Here is a 20,501-nt window from a genome sequence, read left to right on the forward strand (position 1 = left end):
TGTGAAATCACTGAAGCCTGCTGGGGAGCCACGTCTGCCCTCACATGGTTGATATAAAAAATAGTTTTTTTTCCTGGAATACCCCTTTTTAAAATCTGCTTTTTAAATGGACTACTGCACAGCCAGTAAGATCCAAAGTGTCTGTGTAAGCTGCAATACTGAATGGCCATTAACTGCTTTTAGCTGCAGTCACTTTGAAAATTGTTCCATTTACATGACATACTTTTGGCTGCATCACATCCGCACCTTGGCTGTTTCCTAGCCAGTGTATAAAACCTCCAAAGATGAAAGATTCACTGTAAACAAATTCTTATTTTTGCAAAGTGTCTTACTATACTGCAAGCACTGCTGCTCCTCACACTAACGCCTATATTTGCTTTCTCTTGAACATGGCTTACATGTCATGGATCAGGAGACTTGTAGTTGTCCCCAACCAAACTGTGGATACATAGATAAACATAACACAATTTCACACTTTGTCTGACTGATGTTGGTTTAAGATTTCTTAACTAAGCAACAGACCTGCTGGAGAAATCCCGTGCAATTCGACAGGCTAAGGACGAACGAACGTTCCATATATTTTACTATCTATTATCAGGAGCTGGAGAACACTTGAAAAGTAAGTATGCATTTAATATCTTTTTTTGTTTAGAAGGGTAATGCTACATTTAGGATATATTTTACATGCATGTGATTATATTGTAGTTCAGCAGATCAGCAAAAAAAAAAGCAGCATGGCCTTATGAAGACACCCTAAGGCAGAGGTCTCCAAATTGTCAACCTCCTAGATGTTGCAAAACTACAACACCCTGCATGCCCGAAGAGCCAATGGCTGTCCGGGCATGCTGGGAGTTGTAGTTTTGCAATATCTGGAGGTCCACAGTTTGGAGACCACTTCCCTAACCACTCATTCAGTCTGCAGTAAAATTCTAGTTAGAAAATTCTGTTGTAGCAAAGTTCTATTTTCAATGAGATTCCGTTTCACCGTGCACACCGTGGAAATGGATTCCTGCCTTGTCAATTCTTTGTGCGGAATCTGCAAAGGCGGACATGCATTTCCGAGCAGACTATGCTTTTTTTCCATTGATCCTTGTGCTGGCATGTTATTCCGATGCCTGGCAAAAATTTTCCGGATGGACATTCTGCAAAAAAACAGACGTGTGAAGATAACCTGTGGCCTTATTTACACTATATTAGTTGTTTTTACATTAGTATTTCTAAGCCAAAACCAGTAATTTGGTCCAAAAATGGAAGAGGTGCAAATGTTATCCTTTTTTGTTGCTTTAAGTTTCATTCCTGATTTTGGCTTACAAATGCTGATGCAATATACTAGCGCCCTGCATTGGGAACCAATTAAAAACAAAAGAGAACTTGCGGGCAGTCCTAAATCATAGTGTCTCTTGTGCAGTCCCGCAAGCTGAGAAAATTGCCCAGGGGCTTCTATTTCTAAATACTAATCACCGATAGACATAAACCCAACATAATAAAACTGTAGGGAGAAGTGCACCAAAAGAATATGCTACACCAAAACAAGAGAAAAATTTGGGCAGGTATGGTCTGGCACCGTATATGGTTTAAGGTTCTGTTAATATCAGAGCCTGTTCAGTTCTTTGCTTCCTTAACTTTCTGTGCATATGGTTTGCTTTGATACTAGTATCCTTATACTTTACTGCTACCACTCATATCCATGTCCTACTGGTCCTCCATACCTACCTTTTTTGTGTGTGTTTTTTGAACATTTTGTATCATCTTGTATACATATGTGTTTTAATAAAGATCTATCTGTCTTTATGATATTTGTTTAGTGCACTATTTTTTCTTTTTTCTTTCGTTGTGTTGCATATTTCTAAATACTGTGGCTATATTTGTGGGAGAGAGCGATGGGACGCGCGTTGCGGGGGTGGAACGTCCTGCGCAAGGCTCTACAATATACTTGCTTAAAGGGGTACTCCACCCCTAGCATCTTATGGATAGGGGATAAGATGTCAGGTCGCCGGGGTCCCGCCGCTGGGGACCCCCGGGATCTCCGCTGCAGCACCCCGTTATCATTACTGCACAGAGCAAACTCTCAGTGCTTAATGACCAGTGATACAGGGGCTGGAGCATTGTTAAGTCACGGCTCCGCTCCCTCATGACATCACGGACCGCCCCCTTAAAGTCTATGGGAGGGGGCTGATGACCGCCACGCCCCCTCCCATAGACTTGTATTTAGGGGGGCGGGCTGTGACTTCACAAGGGGCGGAGCCGTGACGTAACAATGCTCCGGTCCCTGTATTTGCTCTGTTCAGTAATGATAGCTGGGTGCTGCAGCGGAGATCCCGGGAGTCCCCAGCGGCGGGACCCCGATCTGACATCTTATCCCCTATCCTTTGGATAGGGGATAAGATGCTAGGGGCGGAGTACTCCTTTAAATACTACTCTGTGAAAGTGGCCTAAAACTGCAACAATGCAAGCGTGTTTTCCCTCTAATATAGAGCAAATATGGAGCTACTTACATGGACATGTAAAGCATGAACAAATGTTAAAAACCGAACACATATCGTTGTAGGGGTTGGAGCTTTATTTTTCTTATGCAGCACACCTAATCCCCTGTATAAACAGCATGCTTTGTCTGCTGCTCTGTTCTCGGCCTTGCAGCAGTTTCTGCAGCTCTGTGTAGCTTCAATGTAATCTAAGTATAACCTAACTTTATCTTTTTGCAGCCGATCTTCTGTTGGAGGGCTACGACAAGTACCGTTTCCTTTCCAATGGACACGTTACCATCCCAGGCCAGCAGGACAAAGATTTGTTTCAAGAAACTTTGGAAGCAATGAGGATCATGAGCATTCCTGATGATGAACAAATTGGTATGTGGTCAGAGCTAGTTCTACAGCTATCTTCCCAGAACAAAAAGTTTTAAAAGGAATTATGTGATAAAAAAAAAGTGTGTAAAAATGTGAATTTATTTTTTTTCCTTTAGGATTGCTGAAAGTTGTTTCTGGTGTACTGCAGCTGGGTAACATCATGTTTAAGAAGGAGCGGAACACCGATCAGGCTTCCATGCCAGACAACACTGGTAAAATGTCCAAATTTAGAATTGTCATATTTTAATCTACTTTGACAAGTGGACCAATCTGTATTTACACGCTAGATAAGGCTAATGGTGTTTTGTTTGTCTTGTTATAGCTGCGCAGAAGGTGTGTCATCTTTTGGGAATTAATGTGAATGACTTTACTAGAGGAATCCTCATGCCACGCATTAAAGTTGGTCGAGACTATGTACAGAAAGCACAGACAAAAGAACAGGTAAATGTTCTTTTCTGGTTTAAAAGTAGGTACATCCAGTTATAAAATTCATGTACAAATTATTTACATCTGTTCTCATCTCTCCTTAGGCAGACTTTGCTATAGAAGCACTTGCTAAAGCGACATATGAGCGCATGTTCCGCTGGTTGGTGATGCGCATTAACAAAGCTTTAGACAAGACAAAGAGGCAAGGTGCTTCATTCATTGGAATTCTGGACATCGCTGGGTTTGAGATTTTTGAGGTAATGTTTGTGTTTTTCTTTATATTTTTTTATAGTCTTGTGTCACCTTTTAAAGACAACTTACATAAAGCTGTAATATCCCATTATATCATGCAATCAGATTTGCCATTCTACAACTTTCTTGTCTGTTTCTACAAAATATACAACTCTCACATGAAACTAATAAGGTGAATTTACTCACTGTACTAAGTGTTTTAATTGAAAGAAAAATTTAAATGACAAAACTTTTAAATACTAATAAGTGACATAAAAAAGAGCACAAATATTTAAATAACCAAATGTAAACTTTATCACTTACAAAACATGTACGAAAAAGTCAATTCAATGGCTGGCTGTGGAACAAAATGACTAAAAGATGTAAGATGTGAGATGCAACTTTAGATCCCACAATCCTTTTTTTTTTTTTTTATTATTTATTTATTTATTTTTTTGTAGCTGAACTCCTTTGAGCAGCTGTGTATCAATTACACAAATGAAAAACTGCAACAGCTCTTCAACCACACCATGTTTATACTGGAGCAAGAGGAGTACCAACGGGAAGGGATTGAGTGGAATTTCATTGACTTTGGCTTGGACCTTCAGCCTTGTATTGATTTGATAGAACGACCTGTGAGTAAAAGCTTTCTTTCACGATTAAATGTGTATAAATATGTAAATATTAATTTATTTATAATTTAACCTATTTTTTTGTTCTTTAACAATTGTTAATATTCTCTTGAAGGCTGGTCCCCCAGGTATCCTGGCTCTTTTGGATGAGGAGTGTTGGTTTCCAAAAGCTACAGATAAGAGCTTTGTGGAGAAAGTGGCTCAGGAGCAGGGCAACCATTCAAAATTCCAAAAGCCCAAACAGCTTAAAGATAAAGCGGACTTCTCCATTTTGCACTATGCTGGAAGGGTAACGTATACTTTTATGTCCTCTACAAATGTTCTATTTCAGTAGGAGTGAGGCATGTCTGTGAAGGCTTTGGCCTTAAAGGCAGAATACCCTAAGGCTGGCTTCACACTACGGAATCTCCGATCGAACAAAATCTGGCTGGAGAGCCGGAGTGCAGGCAGCGCACTGAATCAGTCGGCGTTAGGACCACGCAGAAATTGCCGCCCCATAGACGACAATGTCCTCGGAGAGAAGATCCACCAGAACATTGAACAAGTGTAATGTTCTGTCAGAATTTTTTTGAAGGGATTTTCAGGGCGAAATGTCTGCCTCACTAACTCTGCAGTGTAATTCCATTGCCAGCAAGGACACAACTCCATCGGAATTTCTGAGCGGAATTCCACTCTGAAATTCTGCAGTGTGAAGCTGGCCTTAGGTTGTATAAAGCTCAGTGGTAGTTAATCTTCTCTTTTTTTTTTTTTATGCCAATTTTGGTCAAAGTATAGAAGAACATGGATCACTTGGAAGGAAAATTTGCTTTTAGCAACCTTACATACCACCTATCATGTGTTAGCAGCTAAAGCACAAGCAATCGCTGGATTAATCATGTGACCTTTACTGTAATTGGCCATCAGCTACACAACCCTTATTATACGGGGACATGTGCAGCAGATGGACTTTTATTTTATTGGTTTAAATAGCATGATTAGCTAAAGAGACTTGCTCATTTGTTGACAAATCACTTTTCCTTAGTATGGACAATCTATGTTGGATCAGTGGAAGTCTAACTTGGGCCTCTCCTAACAGCTAAAGGGCTACATCACTTTTACAAGTGCTGTGGCCCCTTCTTGACGACTATTTATCTACAGGCTGCTTTTATGTGTAAAATATCATTATAAAGCACCAGTATATTCTGCAGCGCTGTACACAGCTTGGTATCGCTCAAATTGATTGATGTCCTTATTGGGGGTTCACAATCTAAACTTGCCTATCGGTATGGGTTTGAAATGTTGAAGGAAACCCACCCAAACACGGAGAGAACATAAAAACTTCTTGCGCATGTTGTCCTTGTCCATACACAATATACCAGTGTGCCTCCAGCTGTTGCGAAACTACAACTCCCAGGCTGTCTGGACATGCTGGGAGTTGTAGTTTTGCAACAGCTGCAGCCACAATGGCTGAAAAAACACTGCACTATACACTCCTTGCTGAGTCCAGTGCCACACCTCTGATCTGCCCTGTTGCCTCTGTTTACACACTGCAAAGTCACTGATATTTTAGAAGTCTAAGTTTAGGTACACTTTTTAAAGAGTACCGGTCATCAAACCATATTTTCTAAACGAGTGTTTCACAACAACGGTGCATCCAGCTGTTGCAAAACTACAACTCCCAGCATGCTCGGACAGCCTTTGGCTGTCCGAGCATGCTGGGAGTTGTAGTTTTGCAACAGCTGGAGGCACCCTGGTTGGGGAAACACTGTTCTAAACTAACTCAGATTATATTCCCTAATTACTCCTAACACCACCTGCCCTCAAATTTTTTTCTAGCTTTAAAAAGCTGTGTATCATACCTTTTCCCTTGCTTACATTGTATGAGCTCCTGGCAGGAGAAAGTGGGCGTTCCCCAGCAGGCATGAGCTCACTGAAGCCTGTGAGAGCTGTGCCTCCCCGTGCCACACACACACTTCCTGAGTTTGGTCTCCTGCCAGACTGGAAGGATACCAAACTGTTTGCCTTGCGCAGGGAACAGAACTGAGCCACCTAGTGGCCGTTTTCAATCACATTATAAACATATAAAGGTTGAGCATTTTAATATCAAAGTGTCTTATAATAACATAAGGAACAATTCATTAAAAGTTTAGTTTAAGGTTAAGCTTTTGAAGCTTAGTGTAATTTAGGCTTGAGCTGCATTAATAAGAATGAAGAGACGGCAGAGGGTGTGTAGTTTATTCCAAGCACTTTGTTTCCTCTAGGTTGATTACAAAGCTGATGAGTGGCTTATGAAGAACATGGACCCACTGAATGATAACATTGCTACACTTCTGAATCAGTCATCCGATAAATTTGTGTCAGAGCTTTGGAAAGATGGTAAGTCCTTCTAAAAGTGCTTTTTACCTGTGTATCAATTGAACTTTTAATTTGTCATTCTACTAGGTCAGTGTTGGGAAATACTGCTCTGGGTACTAACAAGTGTATGCGACTATACTATATGTCGTTAGCATTTAGCCTGATTTCTTCTCTTAACCACTGTTTTTAGGTCTGGAGCTGGTCATCGATGCCTTTTTATTTATTTTTTATTATTTTTTTTTTAACTAGTGAGAGGTTTACAAACACTTGGCTGCAGAAATGACCTTGTGACACCTTTTGTTCCCTAAAATTCTTTTTTTTGCCGCTTCTTTCTTCAAACCCCTTTAATTTCTCCTTTCCATCAGATCTAAAGAAATGGCACATGTTTATCTTGGTGATTCAAAGTAGCAGGTATTGTTGTGCATGGTGTGGCTACTCACCTGCCTGTCTAAGTTTGTGTGATCTCCTTCACAAATCGTTGAGCACCAGTCATACAAAAGTGTTAGTTTATCTAAGCACCACCATGTAAGAACTGAATAGGTTGAGAACACTATTTAGTTTTTAGACTGTAAATGTATCTGGTTTTTCAGAACATCGCTGCTTCTTCAGTGCTTTTATATATATATATATATATATATATTTTTTTTTTTTCATCTTGCAGTGCTGCTGTCTTCAACAATGACATGTCAGTACTTCAGTTCTGCAGTGACCGTGTCAATATGACACCTCATATATATATATATATATATATATATATATATATATATATATGAGGTGTCATATTGACACGGTCACTGCAGAACTGAAGTACTGACATGTCATTGTTGAAGACAGCAGCACTGCAAGATGAAAAAAAAAAATATATATATATATATATATATATAAAAATATATTTTTTTTTTTTTTTTTTTTTTCATCTTGCCTTAGAATAATCTGTGCAATTTTCCAGTGACTGTTCTTTTTGGATGTATGTTAGAGGACCTGTAGTCAAATGTATATGGATTTATAATTTCTGACATTTCATGGAATAGTCAGATGGGCGAGAAATTTAATTTAAATAATGGAAGTGATGGGTGGAATTAAGCAGTCGTGGCTTGAGAATGTTGTACACTGAGGCATGAATGCCGAATATACACCCTGACTGTATAATCCTACCCATCAAAAAATAACTAAATTAATTACCCACCCATCTGACTATTCCCTGAATTGTCAGGTAAACCCTCATATCTCAGTGTATCATGAAACTGTGAAGTGTGTAATTGGGAACAACAAGCTATTTATTGATGGTTCGCTATAGACTTTAGGTTGTTTGTTGTTTTATTTTCTTCTTCTTTTTTGGGGGAGTTGGCTACAGGCTAACATTCAGCCTTGTTTTTCCCTGTGAAGGATCACTTGCAGAATAGCATGCCTATATTTACACAGCAGAATTCTTTAATCAAATTAAAGACCAATAGACTTCAATGGGATTCCGCACTCCCTTTCCCACTTTAGAATTTCAGCATGCGAATTCCGCTCGAAATCCGCACAAGCCAGAAACCTCCCAAATGAATGTGGATGCAGATTTGGTGCGGATGTGCGGAAATTCAGCCTTGAAATAAGTAGTTGAAATAATACTATTTTAAAATCGCTTGCAGATTTGTGGAGTTTATTGGGTTTATTAGATTATGTGCAATTCCAATATTTTAAGCACATTTATGATCTGTTGCATAACCTAACTCCTCAGTGACCTATTTATCTTTGATCACCCTTCTTCCAAATGATGCCTGTAAATGCATGGTGGGCAGATTTGTTGTGGAAAATGGATGCAGTTGCAAATCATTGCCAGATCATGCTTATTTTTCCTCCCAGATTAAGGGTACTTCAGACGAGCAGATCCACAGCGTAATTTACGCTGCAGATCCACTGCTGAAGGACCGCTACAGGGTGCCTTTAGATGTGCCTGCTCTGAGCAGCAATACGCTGCTACAAGCAGACACACTGCGATGTCAGTCACCTTGTGCATGTGCAGTATACTCGCATATCGCGACTGCTTTCGGCCAAGCTCGGGGAGCAGCCGTGATGTGTTTATGTACACCACACAAGTGCGGCAGCGGTGTCTGCTCGTAGCGGCGTATTGCTGCTCCGAGTACACACATCTAAAGGCACCCTGCAGCGGTCCTTCAGCGACTGATCCGCAGCATAAAATACGCTTTGGATCCGCTCGTCTAAACGTACTCTTAGAAACAGCTAATTGTGTAAAATCTACCTATGGTTGTCGTACTAGTTTTGAGGCCTCCTTGGTACTCTGCTGATCTCAAGTCTGCTGTCTTCAACAATGACATGTCAGCACTTCAGTGCTGCAGTGACCGTGTCAATATGACACCTCATTGGAGGCCAGTAAACAGAGTGGCAGGGGCCCCGGAAAGTCTCATCTGTGATGGAGCCTTGCACTTTCTAAAACTGAAATTGACTTGCCGCAGATTAAAAAACGTTTGCACTGCAGATACATTTTACACCTGGTACACTTTGTGCAAATCTGCATGGAAAATCCACATAAAACGTAGATGTGTGCAAGAGGTTATTTGGCTACAGTGTCTGTGCATTAATGCACAATAAGATCTTTACAAAAAAGGTTCTGGAGACTTTCATTGTACCAAAGTGTGTAAAAGATGCTAAAGCATGAGCACCAGTGTCACAACAGAATATATACAATTACTACGATCTTCAACACTAAAATGCACTTTGCATGGATTGTTACTATCATTGTCGCTTGTGTTGTGATATTTGATAATAGTTTCTTTGGACGACCGCTAAAATTGCAGTGGTTTAGATTTTCCTGTGCTGGGATCCTGGTTTTGTCAAGGATTATGGAGCTGAACCACTGACTCATTATAGCTATTAAACATGCACTTTTACTGTAGGTAAGTCTAAAACTGGTTTTCTTTATTATATTCTACAGGTTTGAGAAAGAAGTAATGCTTTTTTATGTATTCATAGAAAATGAATCATTTTTTATCATTTTCTTTTTTTCCTTTTTATCATTGTAGTGGACCGCATTGTTGGCTTGGATCAAGTAGCAGGCATGGGTGAGTCAGCTTTGCCAGGGGTCTTCAAGACCAGAAAAGGAATGTTCCGTACTGTAGGTCAATTATATAAGGAACAACTGTCTAAGCTTATGGCCACTCTAAGAAACACAAACCCCAACTTCGTCCGCTGCATTATTCCAAATCATGAGAAAAAGGTATGGTAGAACACAATTTACTGTCCATGCATAGACTTGTGGAAAAATTACTTTTTTTTTAAAAAGGTTTTTTGTATTGTCTTCCTTTTTAGTCTGGTAAATTGGATGCCCACTTGGTGCTAGATCAGTTGCGCTGTAATGGTGTGTTAGAAGGGATCAGAATCTGCCGACAAGGCTTTCCCAATAGAGTCGTCTTTCAAGAGTTCAGACAAAGGTAGAGAATAGAAGTTCAAATTAAACATGTTTATTGATTAATTTTTAATATAAAAAAATATACATATACATAATTTTACTTTTTATACTTTACCAATCTTATGCTGTCCCATACTAGAGCTTTGATTAGCTGCAGATGTCATGTGTTTTATTAACATATTTTACAAATATTTACAGGTAACTTTATGGTGGATTCAATTGTAGATTTTCTTTCCACGTTGGAAAGTCTGATCAAATCCCTGCCTAGTTTAAAACAGAAACTGACAATCTGCTTTTAAATCTGCACCCAAGTTTTCACATGGAGAAGGGTGGGGTGGATTCACAGCATGCTGATGAAATTTATACAAAAATGTTTTTAATGTTAAAAGATTTTATAAACATTTCACGTACATGCATATTGGATAAATGTTTACATTAGAACATATTTAAATTTGTGTGATTCTAGCCTGAATCATGTAATAGTAAGAAAGAAATCCTGGCACCAGTGCCTTCAATGCTAATAAGGGTTTATTTGTAATATATCATTTCTCCATGACGGCACCATCTGAGAGGGATTCCGCCCATAAGGACAGGAAGCCTGAGGATAAAAAGAGCCATCCTCTCAAACATCTGTTTCTCCTGTCCCTAAGGAAGCCTGAGCTGAGCAGGAGTCCCTGTTTCAGGTGGACTTTCCATAGCTGAGGGAAGGATGCTACATCTCTGTAGTGGCAGGGTTCCCCTTATCCTACATGCCTCCTTAGTTGGGGAGGGGAGTGGCTCCACAAAGGGTACGGGCGCTCTGCAGGTGGGGAACGCTTATGGCCGGCATTGTAGTAGCGCATCAGGGGCCGGAACATGTTGCCGGATTACAGGTAGTTGCTTGTATGTTCCCCCATGTGCTGCAGGATGAGTAGTCTTCTGAGACCACTCCCTTTGATAAGTCTTACTATGTGGGGAAAAGTTCCTAAGATAGAAGTATAAATCTTTTATAAGTATAACATTTCTAGGAAAGGGGCTCTTCCCTTAGAAGATTTGGGGGTTCTTAGGGAACCTATGGATAAACTCCTCAACTGCTTCCTTCAAACCAAATGTGGCAGCTTCATGGGTTTCTAGATCCATGCTACTATGGATCAATCAATTGTCTATGGATATCCAGAACAAAGTTTCCCATGAACAATTCTCTTCTATACCTTTTAATTAAAATATCTGCAGCTTTCTTGGTGGATGCTTCCTCAGATTCCATGAGGCTGTCTGCCCGCAGAGTCTTTTGGCTAAAAACTTGGCCAGGATATGTAACCTCTAAAAATAAACTGTGCCCTCCCGTGCGAGGGAAACTTTGCTTTTTGGACCAGCCTTGTCTGACATTTTGGACAAGGCAGGTGACAGAAAGGTTTTCTCTTTAACCTGCCTCAACCTCTAAAAAACCAGGTCAACAATGACACTTTAGATCAAGTCGGTGGCAGACTGAGAAATTTCTTCATCCATTGGGAACAAATTTCCAACAGTTCCTGGGTATTAAATACTCTTAAATATGGATTAACTTTCAAATTTCTCAGTCTCCCCCCTGACTCATTAAAAATCTCGGTGAGTCACTCAGGTCATATATAAACGAGAAAAAACAGGAGGTGCGCCCCTAGTGAGGACCGTTTGACTATAATAAAGAGTTAACGCAAAGATGGGTTCTTACCCCTAGGTGTTGCGCTCAGAGCACAACACCTACAGTAGCGTCTATGTGCAGGAAATCGAGGGAAACCGCTGCCACGAGGAACAACCCCGTGTGACGTCCGTCAGTCCGGTGGATAGCAATGGAGATAAATATGTAGACAAGTTCCTCTCAAGAAGGCGCTGGTATCCGGGGATGGCGATAACTTCTTTATTAGCAACACGTTTCGATCCCGAACCGGGATCTTCGATGCCTAAGATCCCGGTTCGGGATCAAAACGCGTTACTAATAAAGAAGTTATCTCCATCCCCGGGTACCAGCGCCTTCTTGAGAGGAACTTGTCTACATATTTATCTCCACTCAGGTCATATAGGTCAACTAGCTCTAGAAAAAGTTATTTCCTAATAGAAAAGGAGGTCTTAGTTCCAGTCTTAGAAAGCGAAAAAGGTCAGGGTGTTGTTGTTCCCTTTTTTATTTCTTTATTTAAGAAATCCAGACAACTCCCTTGGCACCATAGTAAACCTAAAGCCATTAAATCAGTTTCTAGTCTACCAGAAATTCAAAATCGAAACTGAAATAAACTATAAATCTGCTCACAGGGGGCAGTTTCATGGTCTCAATAGACCTAAAAGACACACACCTACATTTTCCGGCTAGCTATCTAAACTCAGAACTGGCGCACCTTCAGTTTAGGGGCTCTACCCTTCGGCATCTCAATAGCCCCAAGAGTGTTAACAAAAATAGTTTCAAAGATGGCGGCTCATATAAGGGAAGGAAGGGACCTTTGTCCCTTATTTAGACTACTTCCTGCTAGTAGGTCAGGCAGAAGAGGTAAAAAGTTTCTTAGATCTTACCTTGTCTATTCTAAAAAAAAAAAAAAAATAGGTTTGATTGTAAATTGGACAAAGTCAACCCTGGTGCCAGCAAAAAAAGCTTTCTGCCACAAGTAGTAGGTGAAGTGCTCAGTCTCCGTTCCATGTCTCTGAGGAAAGGTATGTCACTCCTGGGGCTATTTACAGCCACTATACAGGCAGTCCCCTGGGCTCATTTTCATGCAAGGCCTCTGCAGCTAAATCTGTTGGCTTGCTGGGACAGTTCGTTTCAGGATCTCTACAGAAAAATTTGTCTGGCTCCAGAGACTAGAGTCCCTCCAGTGGTGGCTGTAGATCCCAAGATACTTACCACAGATGCCAGCCCCTGGGGCTGGGGGCTCATATAGGAGATCTAAACCTTCAAGGTCCATGGGATATCTTGGTAAAACCTCTTTCCTCAAACGGAAGAGAACTCTTAGCTGTACACCACAGCCTGATCAAGCCGCAAAAACGCATCAACTGAAATGTTTTTTTTTCAGACAACTCTACCACATTATCCGTGCTGAACAGACAGGGTACCACCAAGAGCGAAACCTTAATGAATAGCCGTTATCAAATATTTTCCTTCGCAGAATCAAATCTCCTGTCATTGTCCACAGTGCACTTAAAAGGTTCCTTAAACACGAGCAGATTTCTTAAGCTGTAACGAACTTCAAGGGGCATGGTGCCTAGACCCCCAGATCTTCAAGAAAATTTGCCATCTCTGGGGGAATTTGCCACAAGGGGAAACAGACAGGTACAAAAATTTTGTTCCCTGACCCCCACAGAGAACCCATGGGCGGTCGCTGCTCTAACCCAAACTTGGGACTGGAACCTAGCCTATGCTTTTCCCCCTCTTTTTTTTATTTTTTTTATATATTCTGAGGGTCATAAAAAAGATCTGGATGGACAAAGCTCGGGTGATCTCGATAGCCCCGTTCTGGCCACGGAGGGCTTTTCCTCACTAAACTGTCAGTTACAGATCCATGGGTCCTTTCAGAGTCAGAGAACCTCCTGATGCAGGGTCCATTGTTGCATCTGTCTGTAAATAATCAATATCTGACTGCATGGACCTTGAGGATGATTCTTTAAAAGTAAGGGAGTCTGACTCGGTTATCTCTACCTTACAGGCCAGTGTGCACCTACAAAATTTACTTCAGGATCTGGAAAGATGATCTATCCTTTTGTTAATGAACCATTCTCTGCTTCATCTATTCCAAATATTCCAAACATTTTAGACTTCTTTGAAGCAGGTTTGGAGAAAGTGTTAAAACTAGCCACTTTAAAAGTCCAGGTTTCAGCATTAGGTGCCCTGTATAATTCCAGAATAGCTGATCCTCCCTGGGTTATCAGATTCGTCAAAGCAGTTAAGACTATCGGTTCATAAATTTCCCAGAGCCCCAATTTTAGATGATAGCATAATCTTCCTCCAGCTCCTGCATACTTAAAGTTGTTTCTTCTTTCCATGTTTCTCAGAATATTGTATCACCTTCTTTTTGTAACAACCACCCTTAATGACAAAGAAAAGGCACTTCATTCATTAGATGTTAGATGTGTCCTGCAGTATTTAGACAGAACTAAGGACTTAAGAAAATCTACTGCCTTATTTGTTCAGTTTGCAGGTAAAATTAAGGGATCCAAAGCTAGTAGTAATACGTTAGCTAGGTGGATCAGACAGTCTATTTCCTTAGCTTTTACAGCGTTGGGTCTTGATCCACCAGCAAGACTGAGGGCCCATTCTACCAGGTCCATAGCCGCCTCTTGGGCTGAAAGGCATGGAGCTTCTCTAGATCAAATATTCAAGGCTGCTATTTGTTCTTTTCCACATACTTTCTTCTGTCACTAAAGGGTGAATGTGGGTAACTCCTCTTCTCTTGCCTTTTGGTCGTAAGGTCTTAGTTATCCCACCCTAGGTTTAATCTCGAATATTCTCTTAGGTGCTGCTTTCTTGGCGATGGGGAAAGCCGGTAATTACTCACCAATGTTTTCCCTGAGCCATGACAGCACCAGAGCATTCCCACCCTTTAATTTTATGTTGTTTCTTTCTCATTGGGCTTATGTTCACAAGCTGGTGATTTTTCTTTAGTTTTCCACCAGAGTACCCCTTTAAGTTATTTACATGAAGATTTATACGTTATTTCTGGTGCCAGAAAGTTAAACAGATTTGTAAATGACTTACTATTAAAAAAAAATCTTTACCCTTCCAGTACTTTTTTTAGCAGCAGTATGCCACAGAGGGAATTCTTTTTTTTTATTTTATTTTCTTTTGTCTTGTCCACAGTGCTCTCTGCTGACACCACGGTCTGTCAGGAACTGTCCAGAGCAGCATAGGTTTGCTATGGGGATTTTCTCCTGCTCTGGACAGTTCCTGATACGGGCATCAGGGGTCGGCAGAGAGCACTGTGGACAAGACGAAAAAGACATTCAAAAAGAAAAGAATTTCCTCTGTAGCATACAGCTGCTAAAAAGTAATGGAAGGGTAAAGAATTTTTAATAGAAGTAATTTACAAATCTGTTCAACTTTGGTCTGCAGATGTTAAGATCATCCATCTTCTGCACCAACCGGTTTCCATCTTTTTCCAGTGGTTTTCTGGTCTCCGCCTTCTGTGCTCTCCTTCTGCTCCAGCATACGCTGCTCTACCTGGCATTTTTTCCGCCATGTTCTCTTGAATCGGTTGACTGTGGATAGGGTTCTCTTTTTGTCCTTTTCCATTTTTGTTTTCTAGCTGGGTTTACCCTCTGGTTCTGTGTTCATTGAAGTTGATTTTCTACCTCCATGTTCTGGCCCATCTGGTTTCCTAGTTTACTTGTCTCCCTATATGGACCTGTGGTTTAGAGCCTCTGCCACGGACAGTCCCTTCCTTTGGTGTCCCAGTCCATCTACATGGACGGGGGATCTTCCAAGAGCTCTGTTTCTGGGCCTTGGTTATCTCTGGCCTCGGTTCTTGTCAGCAGGCCTTATGGGCGAATGGGTTCGGTCTCTGGACTGATTCTCCTTTCACTGTTTTTCCTTCCCACCCTAGGGGACTGCTTTGGTACATCCCATCAGTATAGGTGTCCCCAATGAAGAGCGACCGAGGAAAGGATTTTTTTTTTATTTTTTTTTTTGTACTCGCCGTAAAGTCTCTCGTAGCCTTCATTGGGGGACACCACACCCACTCAATTCTGCATTTATGATATTCTTTTCCGGTTATTAAAAAAAATATTTTTTTTCAAATCGGCGATTCCTTTTTAGGGTCCTTCGGACATATTTCTTTGTTGGCTTCTCCTGCTTTGTGACAAAACGGATTTCCTCACTTCCAGTGGGCAGGTATATCCTGCTAGGGAGGAGCTGCCTTTTTTTCCCTAGTGTAAGCACCTCCTAGTGGCAAGAGCATATACCAATCAGTATAGGTGTCCCCCAATGAAGGCTGAGAGATTTTACGGTGAGTACAAAAAACCTCTTTATTACATACACGTATGTATGAAATATGCTATATTACAAATTAACCCTTATTAACATTGAAGATGCTGGTGCCGAGATTTATTTCTTACTCTTGGATCTTCATTGTCCACATGCACAGCGCAATTTATAGCAAAGACAGATGACACACCACACGATAGCTTTTCTTTTTCAACAAATGTGCTTTAGTGAGCATTTTATTCATGGAATACATACCGTATATACTCGAGTATAAGCCGACCCGAGTATAAGCAGAGACCCCTAATTTCAACCCAAAATCCCAGGAAAAGTTATTGACTCGAGTATAAGCCTAGGGTGGGAAATACCTCATCCCCCCCCCTGTCATCATCCAGACCCGTCATTAACATCCTCATCATCCCCTTGTCGTCATCCCACACATCCCCCCTTCATCATCCCCTTATGATCCCACACATCCCCCCTTCATCATCCCACACATCCCCCCTTCATCATCCCCTTATCATCCCACACATCCCCCCTTCATCATCCCCTTATCATCCCACACATCCCCCCTTCATCATCCCCTTATCATCCCACACATCCCCCCTTCATCATCCCCTTATCATCCCACACATCCCCCCTTCATCATCCCCTTATCATCCCACACATCCCCCCTTCATCATCCCCTTATCATCCCACACATCCCCCCTTCATCATCCCCTTATCATCCCACACATCCCCCCTTCATCATCCCCTTATCATCCCACACATCCCCCCTTCATCATCCCCTTGTCATCCCACACATCCCCCCTTCATCATCCCCTTGTCATCATCCCACACCCCCCCCCCTTCATCATCCCCACCCCCCTTCATCATCCCCACCCCCCTTCATCATCCCCACCCCCCTTCATCATCCCCACCCCCCCCCTTCATCATCCTCTTCTCATCATTCGCCCTCAGTGGTCTTCAACCTGCGGACCTCCAGAGGTTTCAAAACTACAACTCCCAGCAAGCCCGGGCAGCCATCGGCTGTCCGGGCTTGCTGGGAGTTGTAGTTTTGAAACCTCCGGAGGTCCGCAGGTTGAAGACCACTGCGGCCTTCAACATCATCCAGCCCCCTCTCACCCCCTTTAGTTCTGAGTACTCACCTCCGCTCGGCGCTGGTCCGGTCCTGCAGGGCTGTCCGGAGAGGAGGTGGTCCGGTGAGGAGGTGGTCCGGGCTGCTATCTTCACCGGGGGCGCCTCTTCTCCGCGCTTCCGGCCCGGAATAGAGGCGTTGCCTTGACAATGACGCAGAAGTACGTTGGCAATGAACGCACCTCTGCGTCGTTGTCACGGCAACGTGACTATTCTGAGGCCGGGCCCGAAGCGCTTAGAAGAGGCCTCCCCGGTGAAGATAGCAGCCCGGAACCACTATCCCACTGGACCACCTCCTCTCCGGACACCCCTCAGCACCGGACCAGCGCCGAGCGGAGGTGAGTACTCAGAACTAAAGGGGGTGAGAGGGGGCTGGATGATGTTGAAGGCCGCAGTGGTCTTCAACCTGCGGACCTCCGGAGGTTTCAAAACTACAACTCCCAGCAAGCCCGGACAGCCGATGGCTGCCCGGGCTTGCTGGGAGATGTAGTTTTGAAACCTCTGGAGGTCCGCAGGTTGAAGACCACTGCGGGTGGGGGAGTTCACTCGAGTATAAGCCGAGGGGGGTGTTTTCAGCACGAAAAATCGTGCTGAAAAACTCGGCTTATACTCGAGTATATACGGTAGTCCAATCCGTATCACAAAGAATGTAAAAACATAGAAAATCACCCAAGGTGCACCTTCTGGACACACTAGACACTCCTCACTACCCTAGTGCTGTCCTCCATTCTACAGACTTAAACCATGTAATACTCTTGAGGCTCTGTTCAGTTTTGTGCTTATATCGGTGGTGTATATATTGAGAAGACTCAATGACTTCTGTCAGAACACGGTGTTGCACTAGATAGGCATACAGTTGGGATACCATGCAAAAAAGCAAAGTGCAGGCCCAACATGGACCTGTGATTTAAAAGGTTAACTACGGTTCCCATATATGGCTGGGAGGAGGGGGCGGGGCTTAATCGTGGCGCCCGCACTCAGCCGTATTCGGGAAACGTATTTAATGCATGTCTATGAGCCGACCGGAGTGAACCGCAGCCTCCGGTCAGCTTTGTTTTCGGCCGTATGCGGTTTCCCGACCGCAGGCAAAAACGTGGTCGACCGCCGTTTACGGGAACCGTAGTTAACAACACGTGTTGTGAACCCAGCCTTACCCATACCGCAAAAAGAGAAGGCACACAGTATGCACCAGGATGCTCCCCCACCTCACACTCTGACGCGTTTCGCCAAGCTGCCTATACCCCCTTTAATGAGTCTACAGAAAATCATTGGCAGGTAGTGGGAAAGGTATCTGTCTCTTACTGGATCTTTACAGGTGAAGGTAAAGGCTCTGGCTGTCTTACTGTAAGAGGTAGTGATGGGGCATAACAGAATATCTTTTAGGATTGCTGTTCCTTTGTAGGACTTCCACCTTATCAAACAATCTTTCTCCCTCTCTCTACTTAGATATGAAATTCTTACTCCAAATTCCATTCCCAAAGGCTTTATGGATGGAAAGCAAGCATGTGTTCGAATGGTAAGTAAAAGGCCCCCTTAGTATAACTGAATCATGAATACTGTTTTAATACAATATATAAAGGGGTGTACATGCAAAAAAAAATCTGAAATGTGTCAAAGTATTTTACAGGTGATAAATTTGTCCTCAATATAAATTTTACTGTGTAAATTGTGTTGGTGCTGAAAGTGTCACCTTTTCTGAATGCGCCATACGTACCTTACCACAGTGAAGTATCCAATTCTGTAAATAACCTCAAGCCGTACTATTCAGACTTGATCAACATTGTGTTTATGTAAACAATTAGTTATTGTTTAAAATACTGTGCTGAAATGTTAGTCATTCACAAGTTATTCACTTGTCCTGGCTGAGCAGCGCTTCACTCTCAGTAGTGATCATCTGCAGTGACAGATATGGGTTGGCTTCAACTAAACTGTAAGTTATAACAAACTTCTGTGATAGAGAGTGCATTGATTAAACGGGGTTCATCTATTAGGTGACCAAATGGCAACGTCTAATCGGGGACAAGTCACTACTTTACCATTCTATTGCACTGACCACAGTCTATGGTCTCAACAATACAGGGAAGTTGTAGACTGTGATATAACACCACTTCTTGGTCAGGTAGACACAGGAATCCTTTCTAGCACCAGTTGTTTAAATGCCTAGAAGATGCCCAAATGCGCATGCTGAGCTTTCAGAGATAACACTGATTGTGATATTAATCATCCAATATTTAGCAATATTGGAGGCTATATATGGTAAGTACATTTTAGTAGCCTCCATTTCTTTATTAAAGGAAACCTGTTATATTGCTGTCCAATTTGCAGACAGTGTTATAAAGCAGAAGGAGCCAAACAGATGGAGAGCCAGTTTTTTTTTCCCACAATAATATAATAATTTTTATTAAAATCTCTCTTTTATTGTGAACAGTCTCGTGGACAATCCTACTCAGTGACTGCTTTCCCTGTTGGTGTTTACAGAAATGGCTTCTTGTCACCAGTCAGGACCCCGCCCACTGGACTCATAAACCAGATTTGAGCAGGGATTTAAATCTAAAATAAATTATACTGAATTTTTCCCACAACAATGTGTCAATATTTAGTGGTGACTTATTCCATTTAAATAGAAAATGGTTAATCTTTCTCCCATGGTTTTTTATTTATTTAATTCCTAAAATAGGTTTATAAAAACGTAAAATAAAAATGTCATTTTGATTTACAGATCAAAGCCCTGGAGCTAGATTCCAACCTTTTCCGTATTGGACAAAGCAAAGTGTTTTTTAGAGCTGGTGTCCTGGCTCATTTAGAGGAAGAACGTGACCTTAAAATCACTGATGTGATTATCGGTTTCCAGGCCTGGTGCAGAGGCTACATTGCAAGAAAGTAAGGACACACATATAGCATAATATAATGCTAGCTCAAAGGCATTGTTTCATACTGGTTCTAACTGGTAATCCATTACATATCCACATATTTAATTCTGTTCAGTAATGTGGTTATTAACTTAATATATAGTCTGGTTTTATATATGAACTAAATGTAATCTTTGACCCTGCTTTATTTTCAGGGCATTCGCCAAACGTCAGCAACAGCTTAATGCAATGAAAGTCATTCAAAGAAATTGTGCAGCTTACCTAAAACTGAGGAACTGGCAGTGGTGGCGTCTGTTCACAAAGGTGAGCGTTTCGGTTTTTGATATGTTATTTCTTGCATCTGTGATTGTGGTACACCATCAAATATGGTTGACTCTGCAGCAGAGGCGCTGAATGCGGAGCCTCCTAAATCTAGGTGTATATGGGGTAAATACTTGGTTTGTAAGCAATGTGTGTTTTTGTGTCCAGGTTAAGCCACTGTTACAAGCAAACAGGTTTGATGAGGAATTGCTCCAAAAGGAAGTCGAACTTCAAAAAGTGAAAGATCTTCAACTTTCCTCTGAACAGAAAGTTTCAGAACTGGAACACGTACAGATGCAGGTGAGTCTTATAAATTACTGTAACAAGTTTTTGGGTTGTTTCATTGCATTGTTTCCATACTATTAAATTTATTCAGATCAGGTAATCCTAATTAGTAGATCT

General features: G+C 41.8%; 1 protein-coding gene across 5 annotated transcripts in view; it reads left to right on the forward strand.

The window, feature by feature from the left end:
* MYH9 (myosin heavy chain 9) overlaps positions 1-20,501 on the forward strand; it is a 126,938-nt gene that overhangs the window by 81,924 nt on the left and 24,513 nt on the right. For all 5 annotated transcript variants that reach the window (XM_056523692.1, XM_056523689.1, XM_056523688.1 and 2 more), the window contains exons 8-21: positions 521-619; positions 2,703-2,846; positions 2,960-3,055; positions 3,166-3,284; positions 3,374-3,526; positions 3,962-4,135; positions 4,248-4,421; positions 6,373-6,487; positions 9,493-9,686; positions 9,779-9,900; positions 18,376-18,445; positions 19,649-19,809; positions 19,994-20,102; positions 20,268-20,399. In XM_056523692.1, the coding sequence (XP_056379667.1) occupies positions 521-619; positions 2,703-2,846; positions 2,960-3,055; positions 3,166-3,284; positions 3,374-3,526; positions 3,962-4,135; positions 4,248-4,421; positions 6,373-6,487; positions 9,493-9,686; positions 9,779-9,900; positions 18,376-18,445; positions 19,649-19,809; positions 19,994-20,102; positions 20,268-20,399 (1,862 nt within the window). The remainder of the gene's footprint in view (positions 1-520; positions 620-2,702; positions 2,847-2,959; positions 3,056-3,165; positions 3,285-3,373; positions 3,527-3,961; positions 4,136-4,247; positions 4,422-6,372; positions 6,488-9,492; positions 9,687-9,778; positions 9,901-18,375; positions 18,446-19,648; positions 19,810-19,993; positions 20,103-20,267; positions 20,400-20,501) is intronic.

This window comes from Hyla sarda, chromosome 6 (genome assembly GCF_029499605.1).
Source record: "Hyla sarda isolate aHylSar1 chromosome 6, aHylSar1.hap1, whole genome shotgun sequence".
NCBI lineage: Eukaryota > Metazoa > Chordata > Amphibia > Anura > Hylidae > Hyla > Hyla sarda.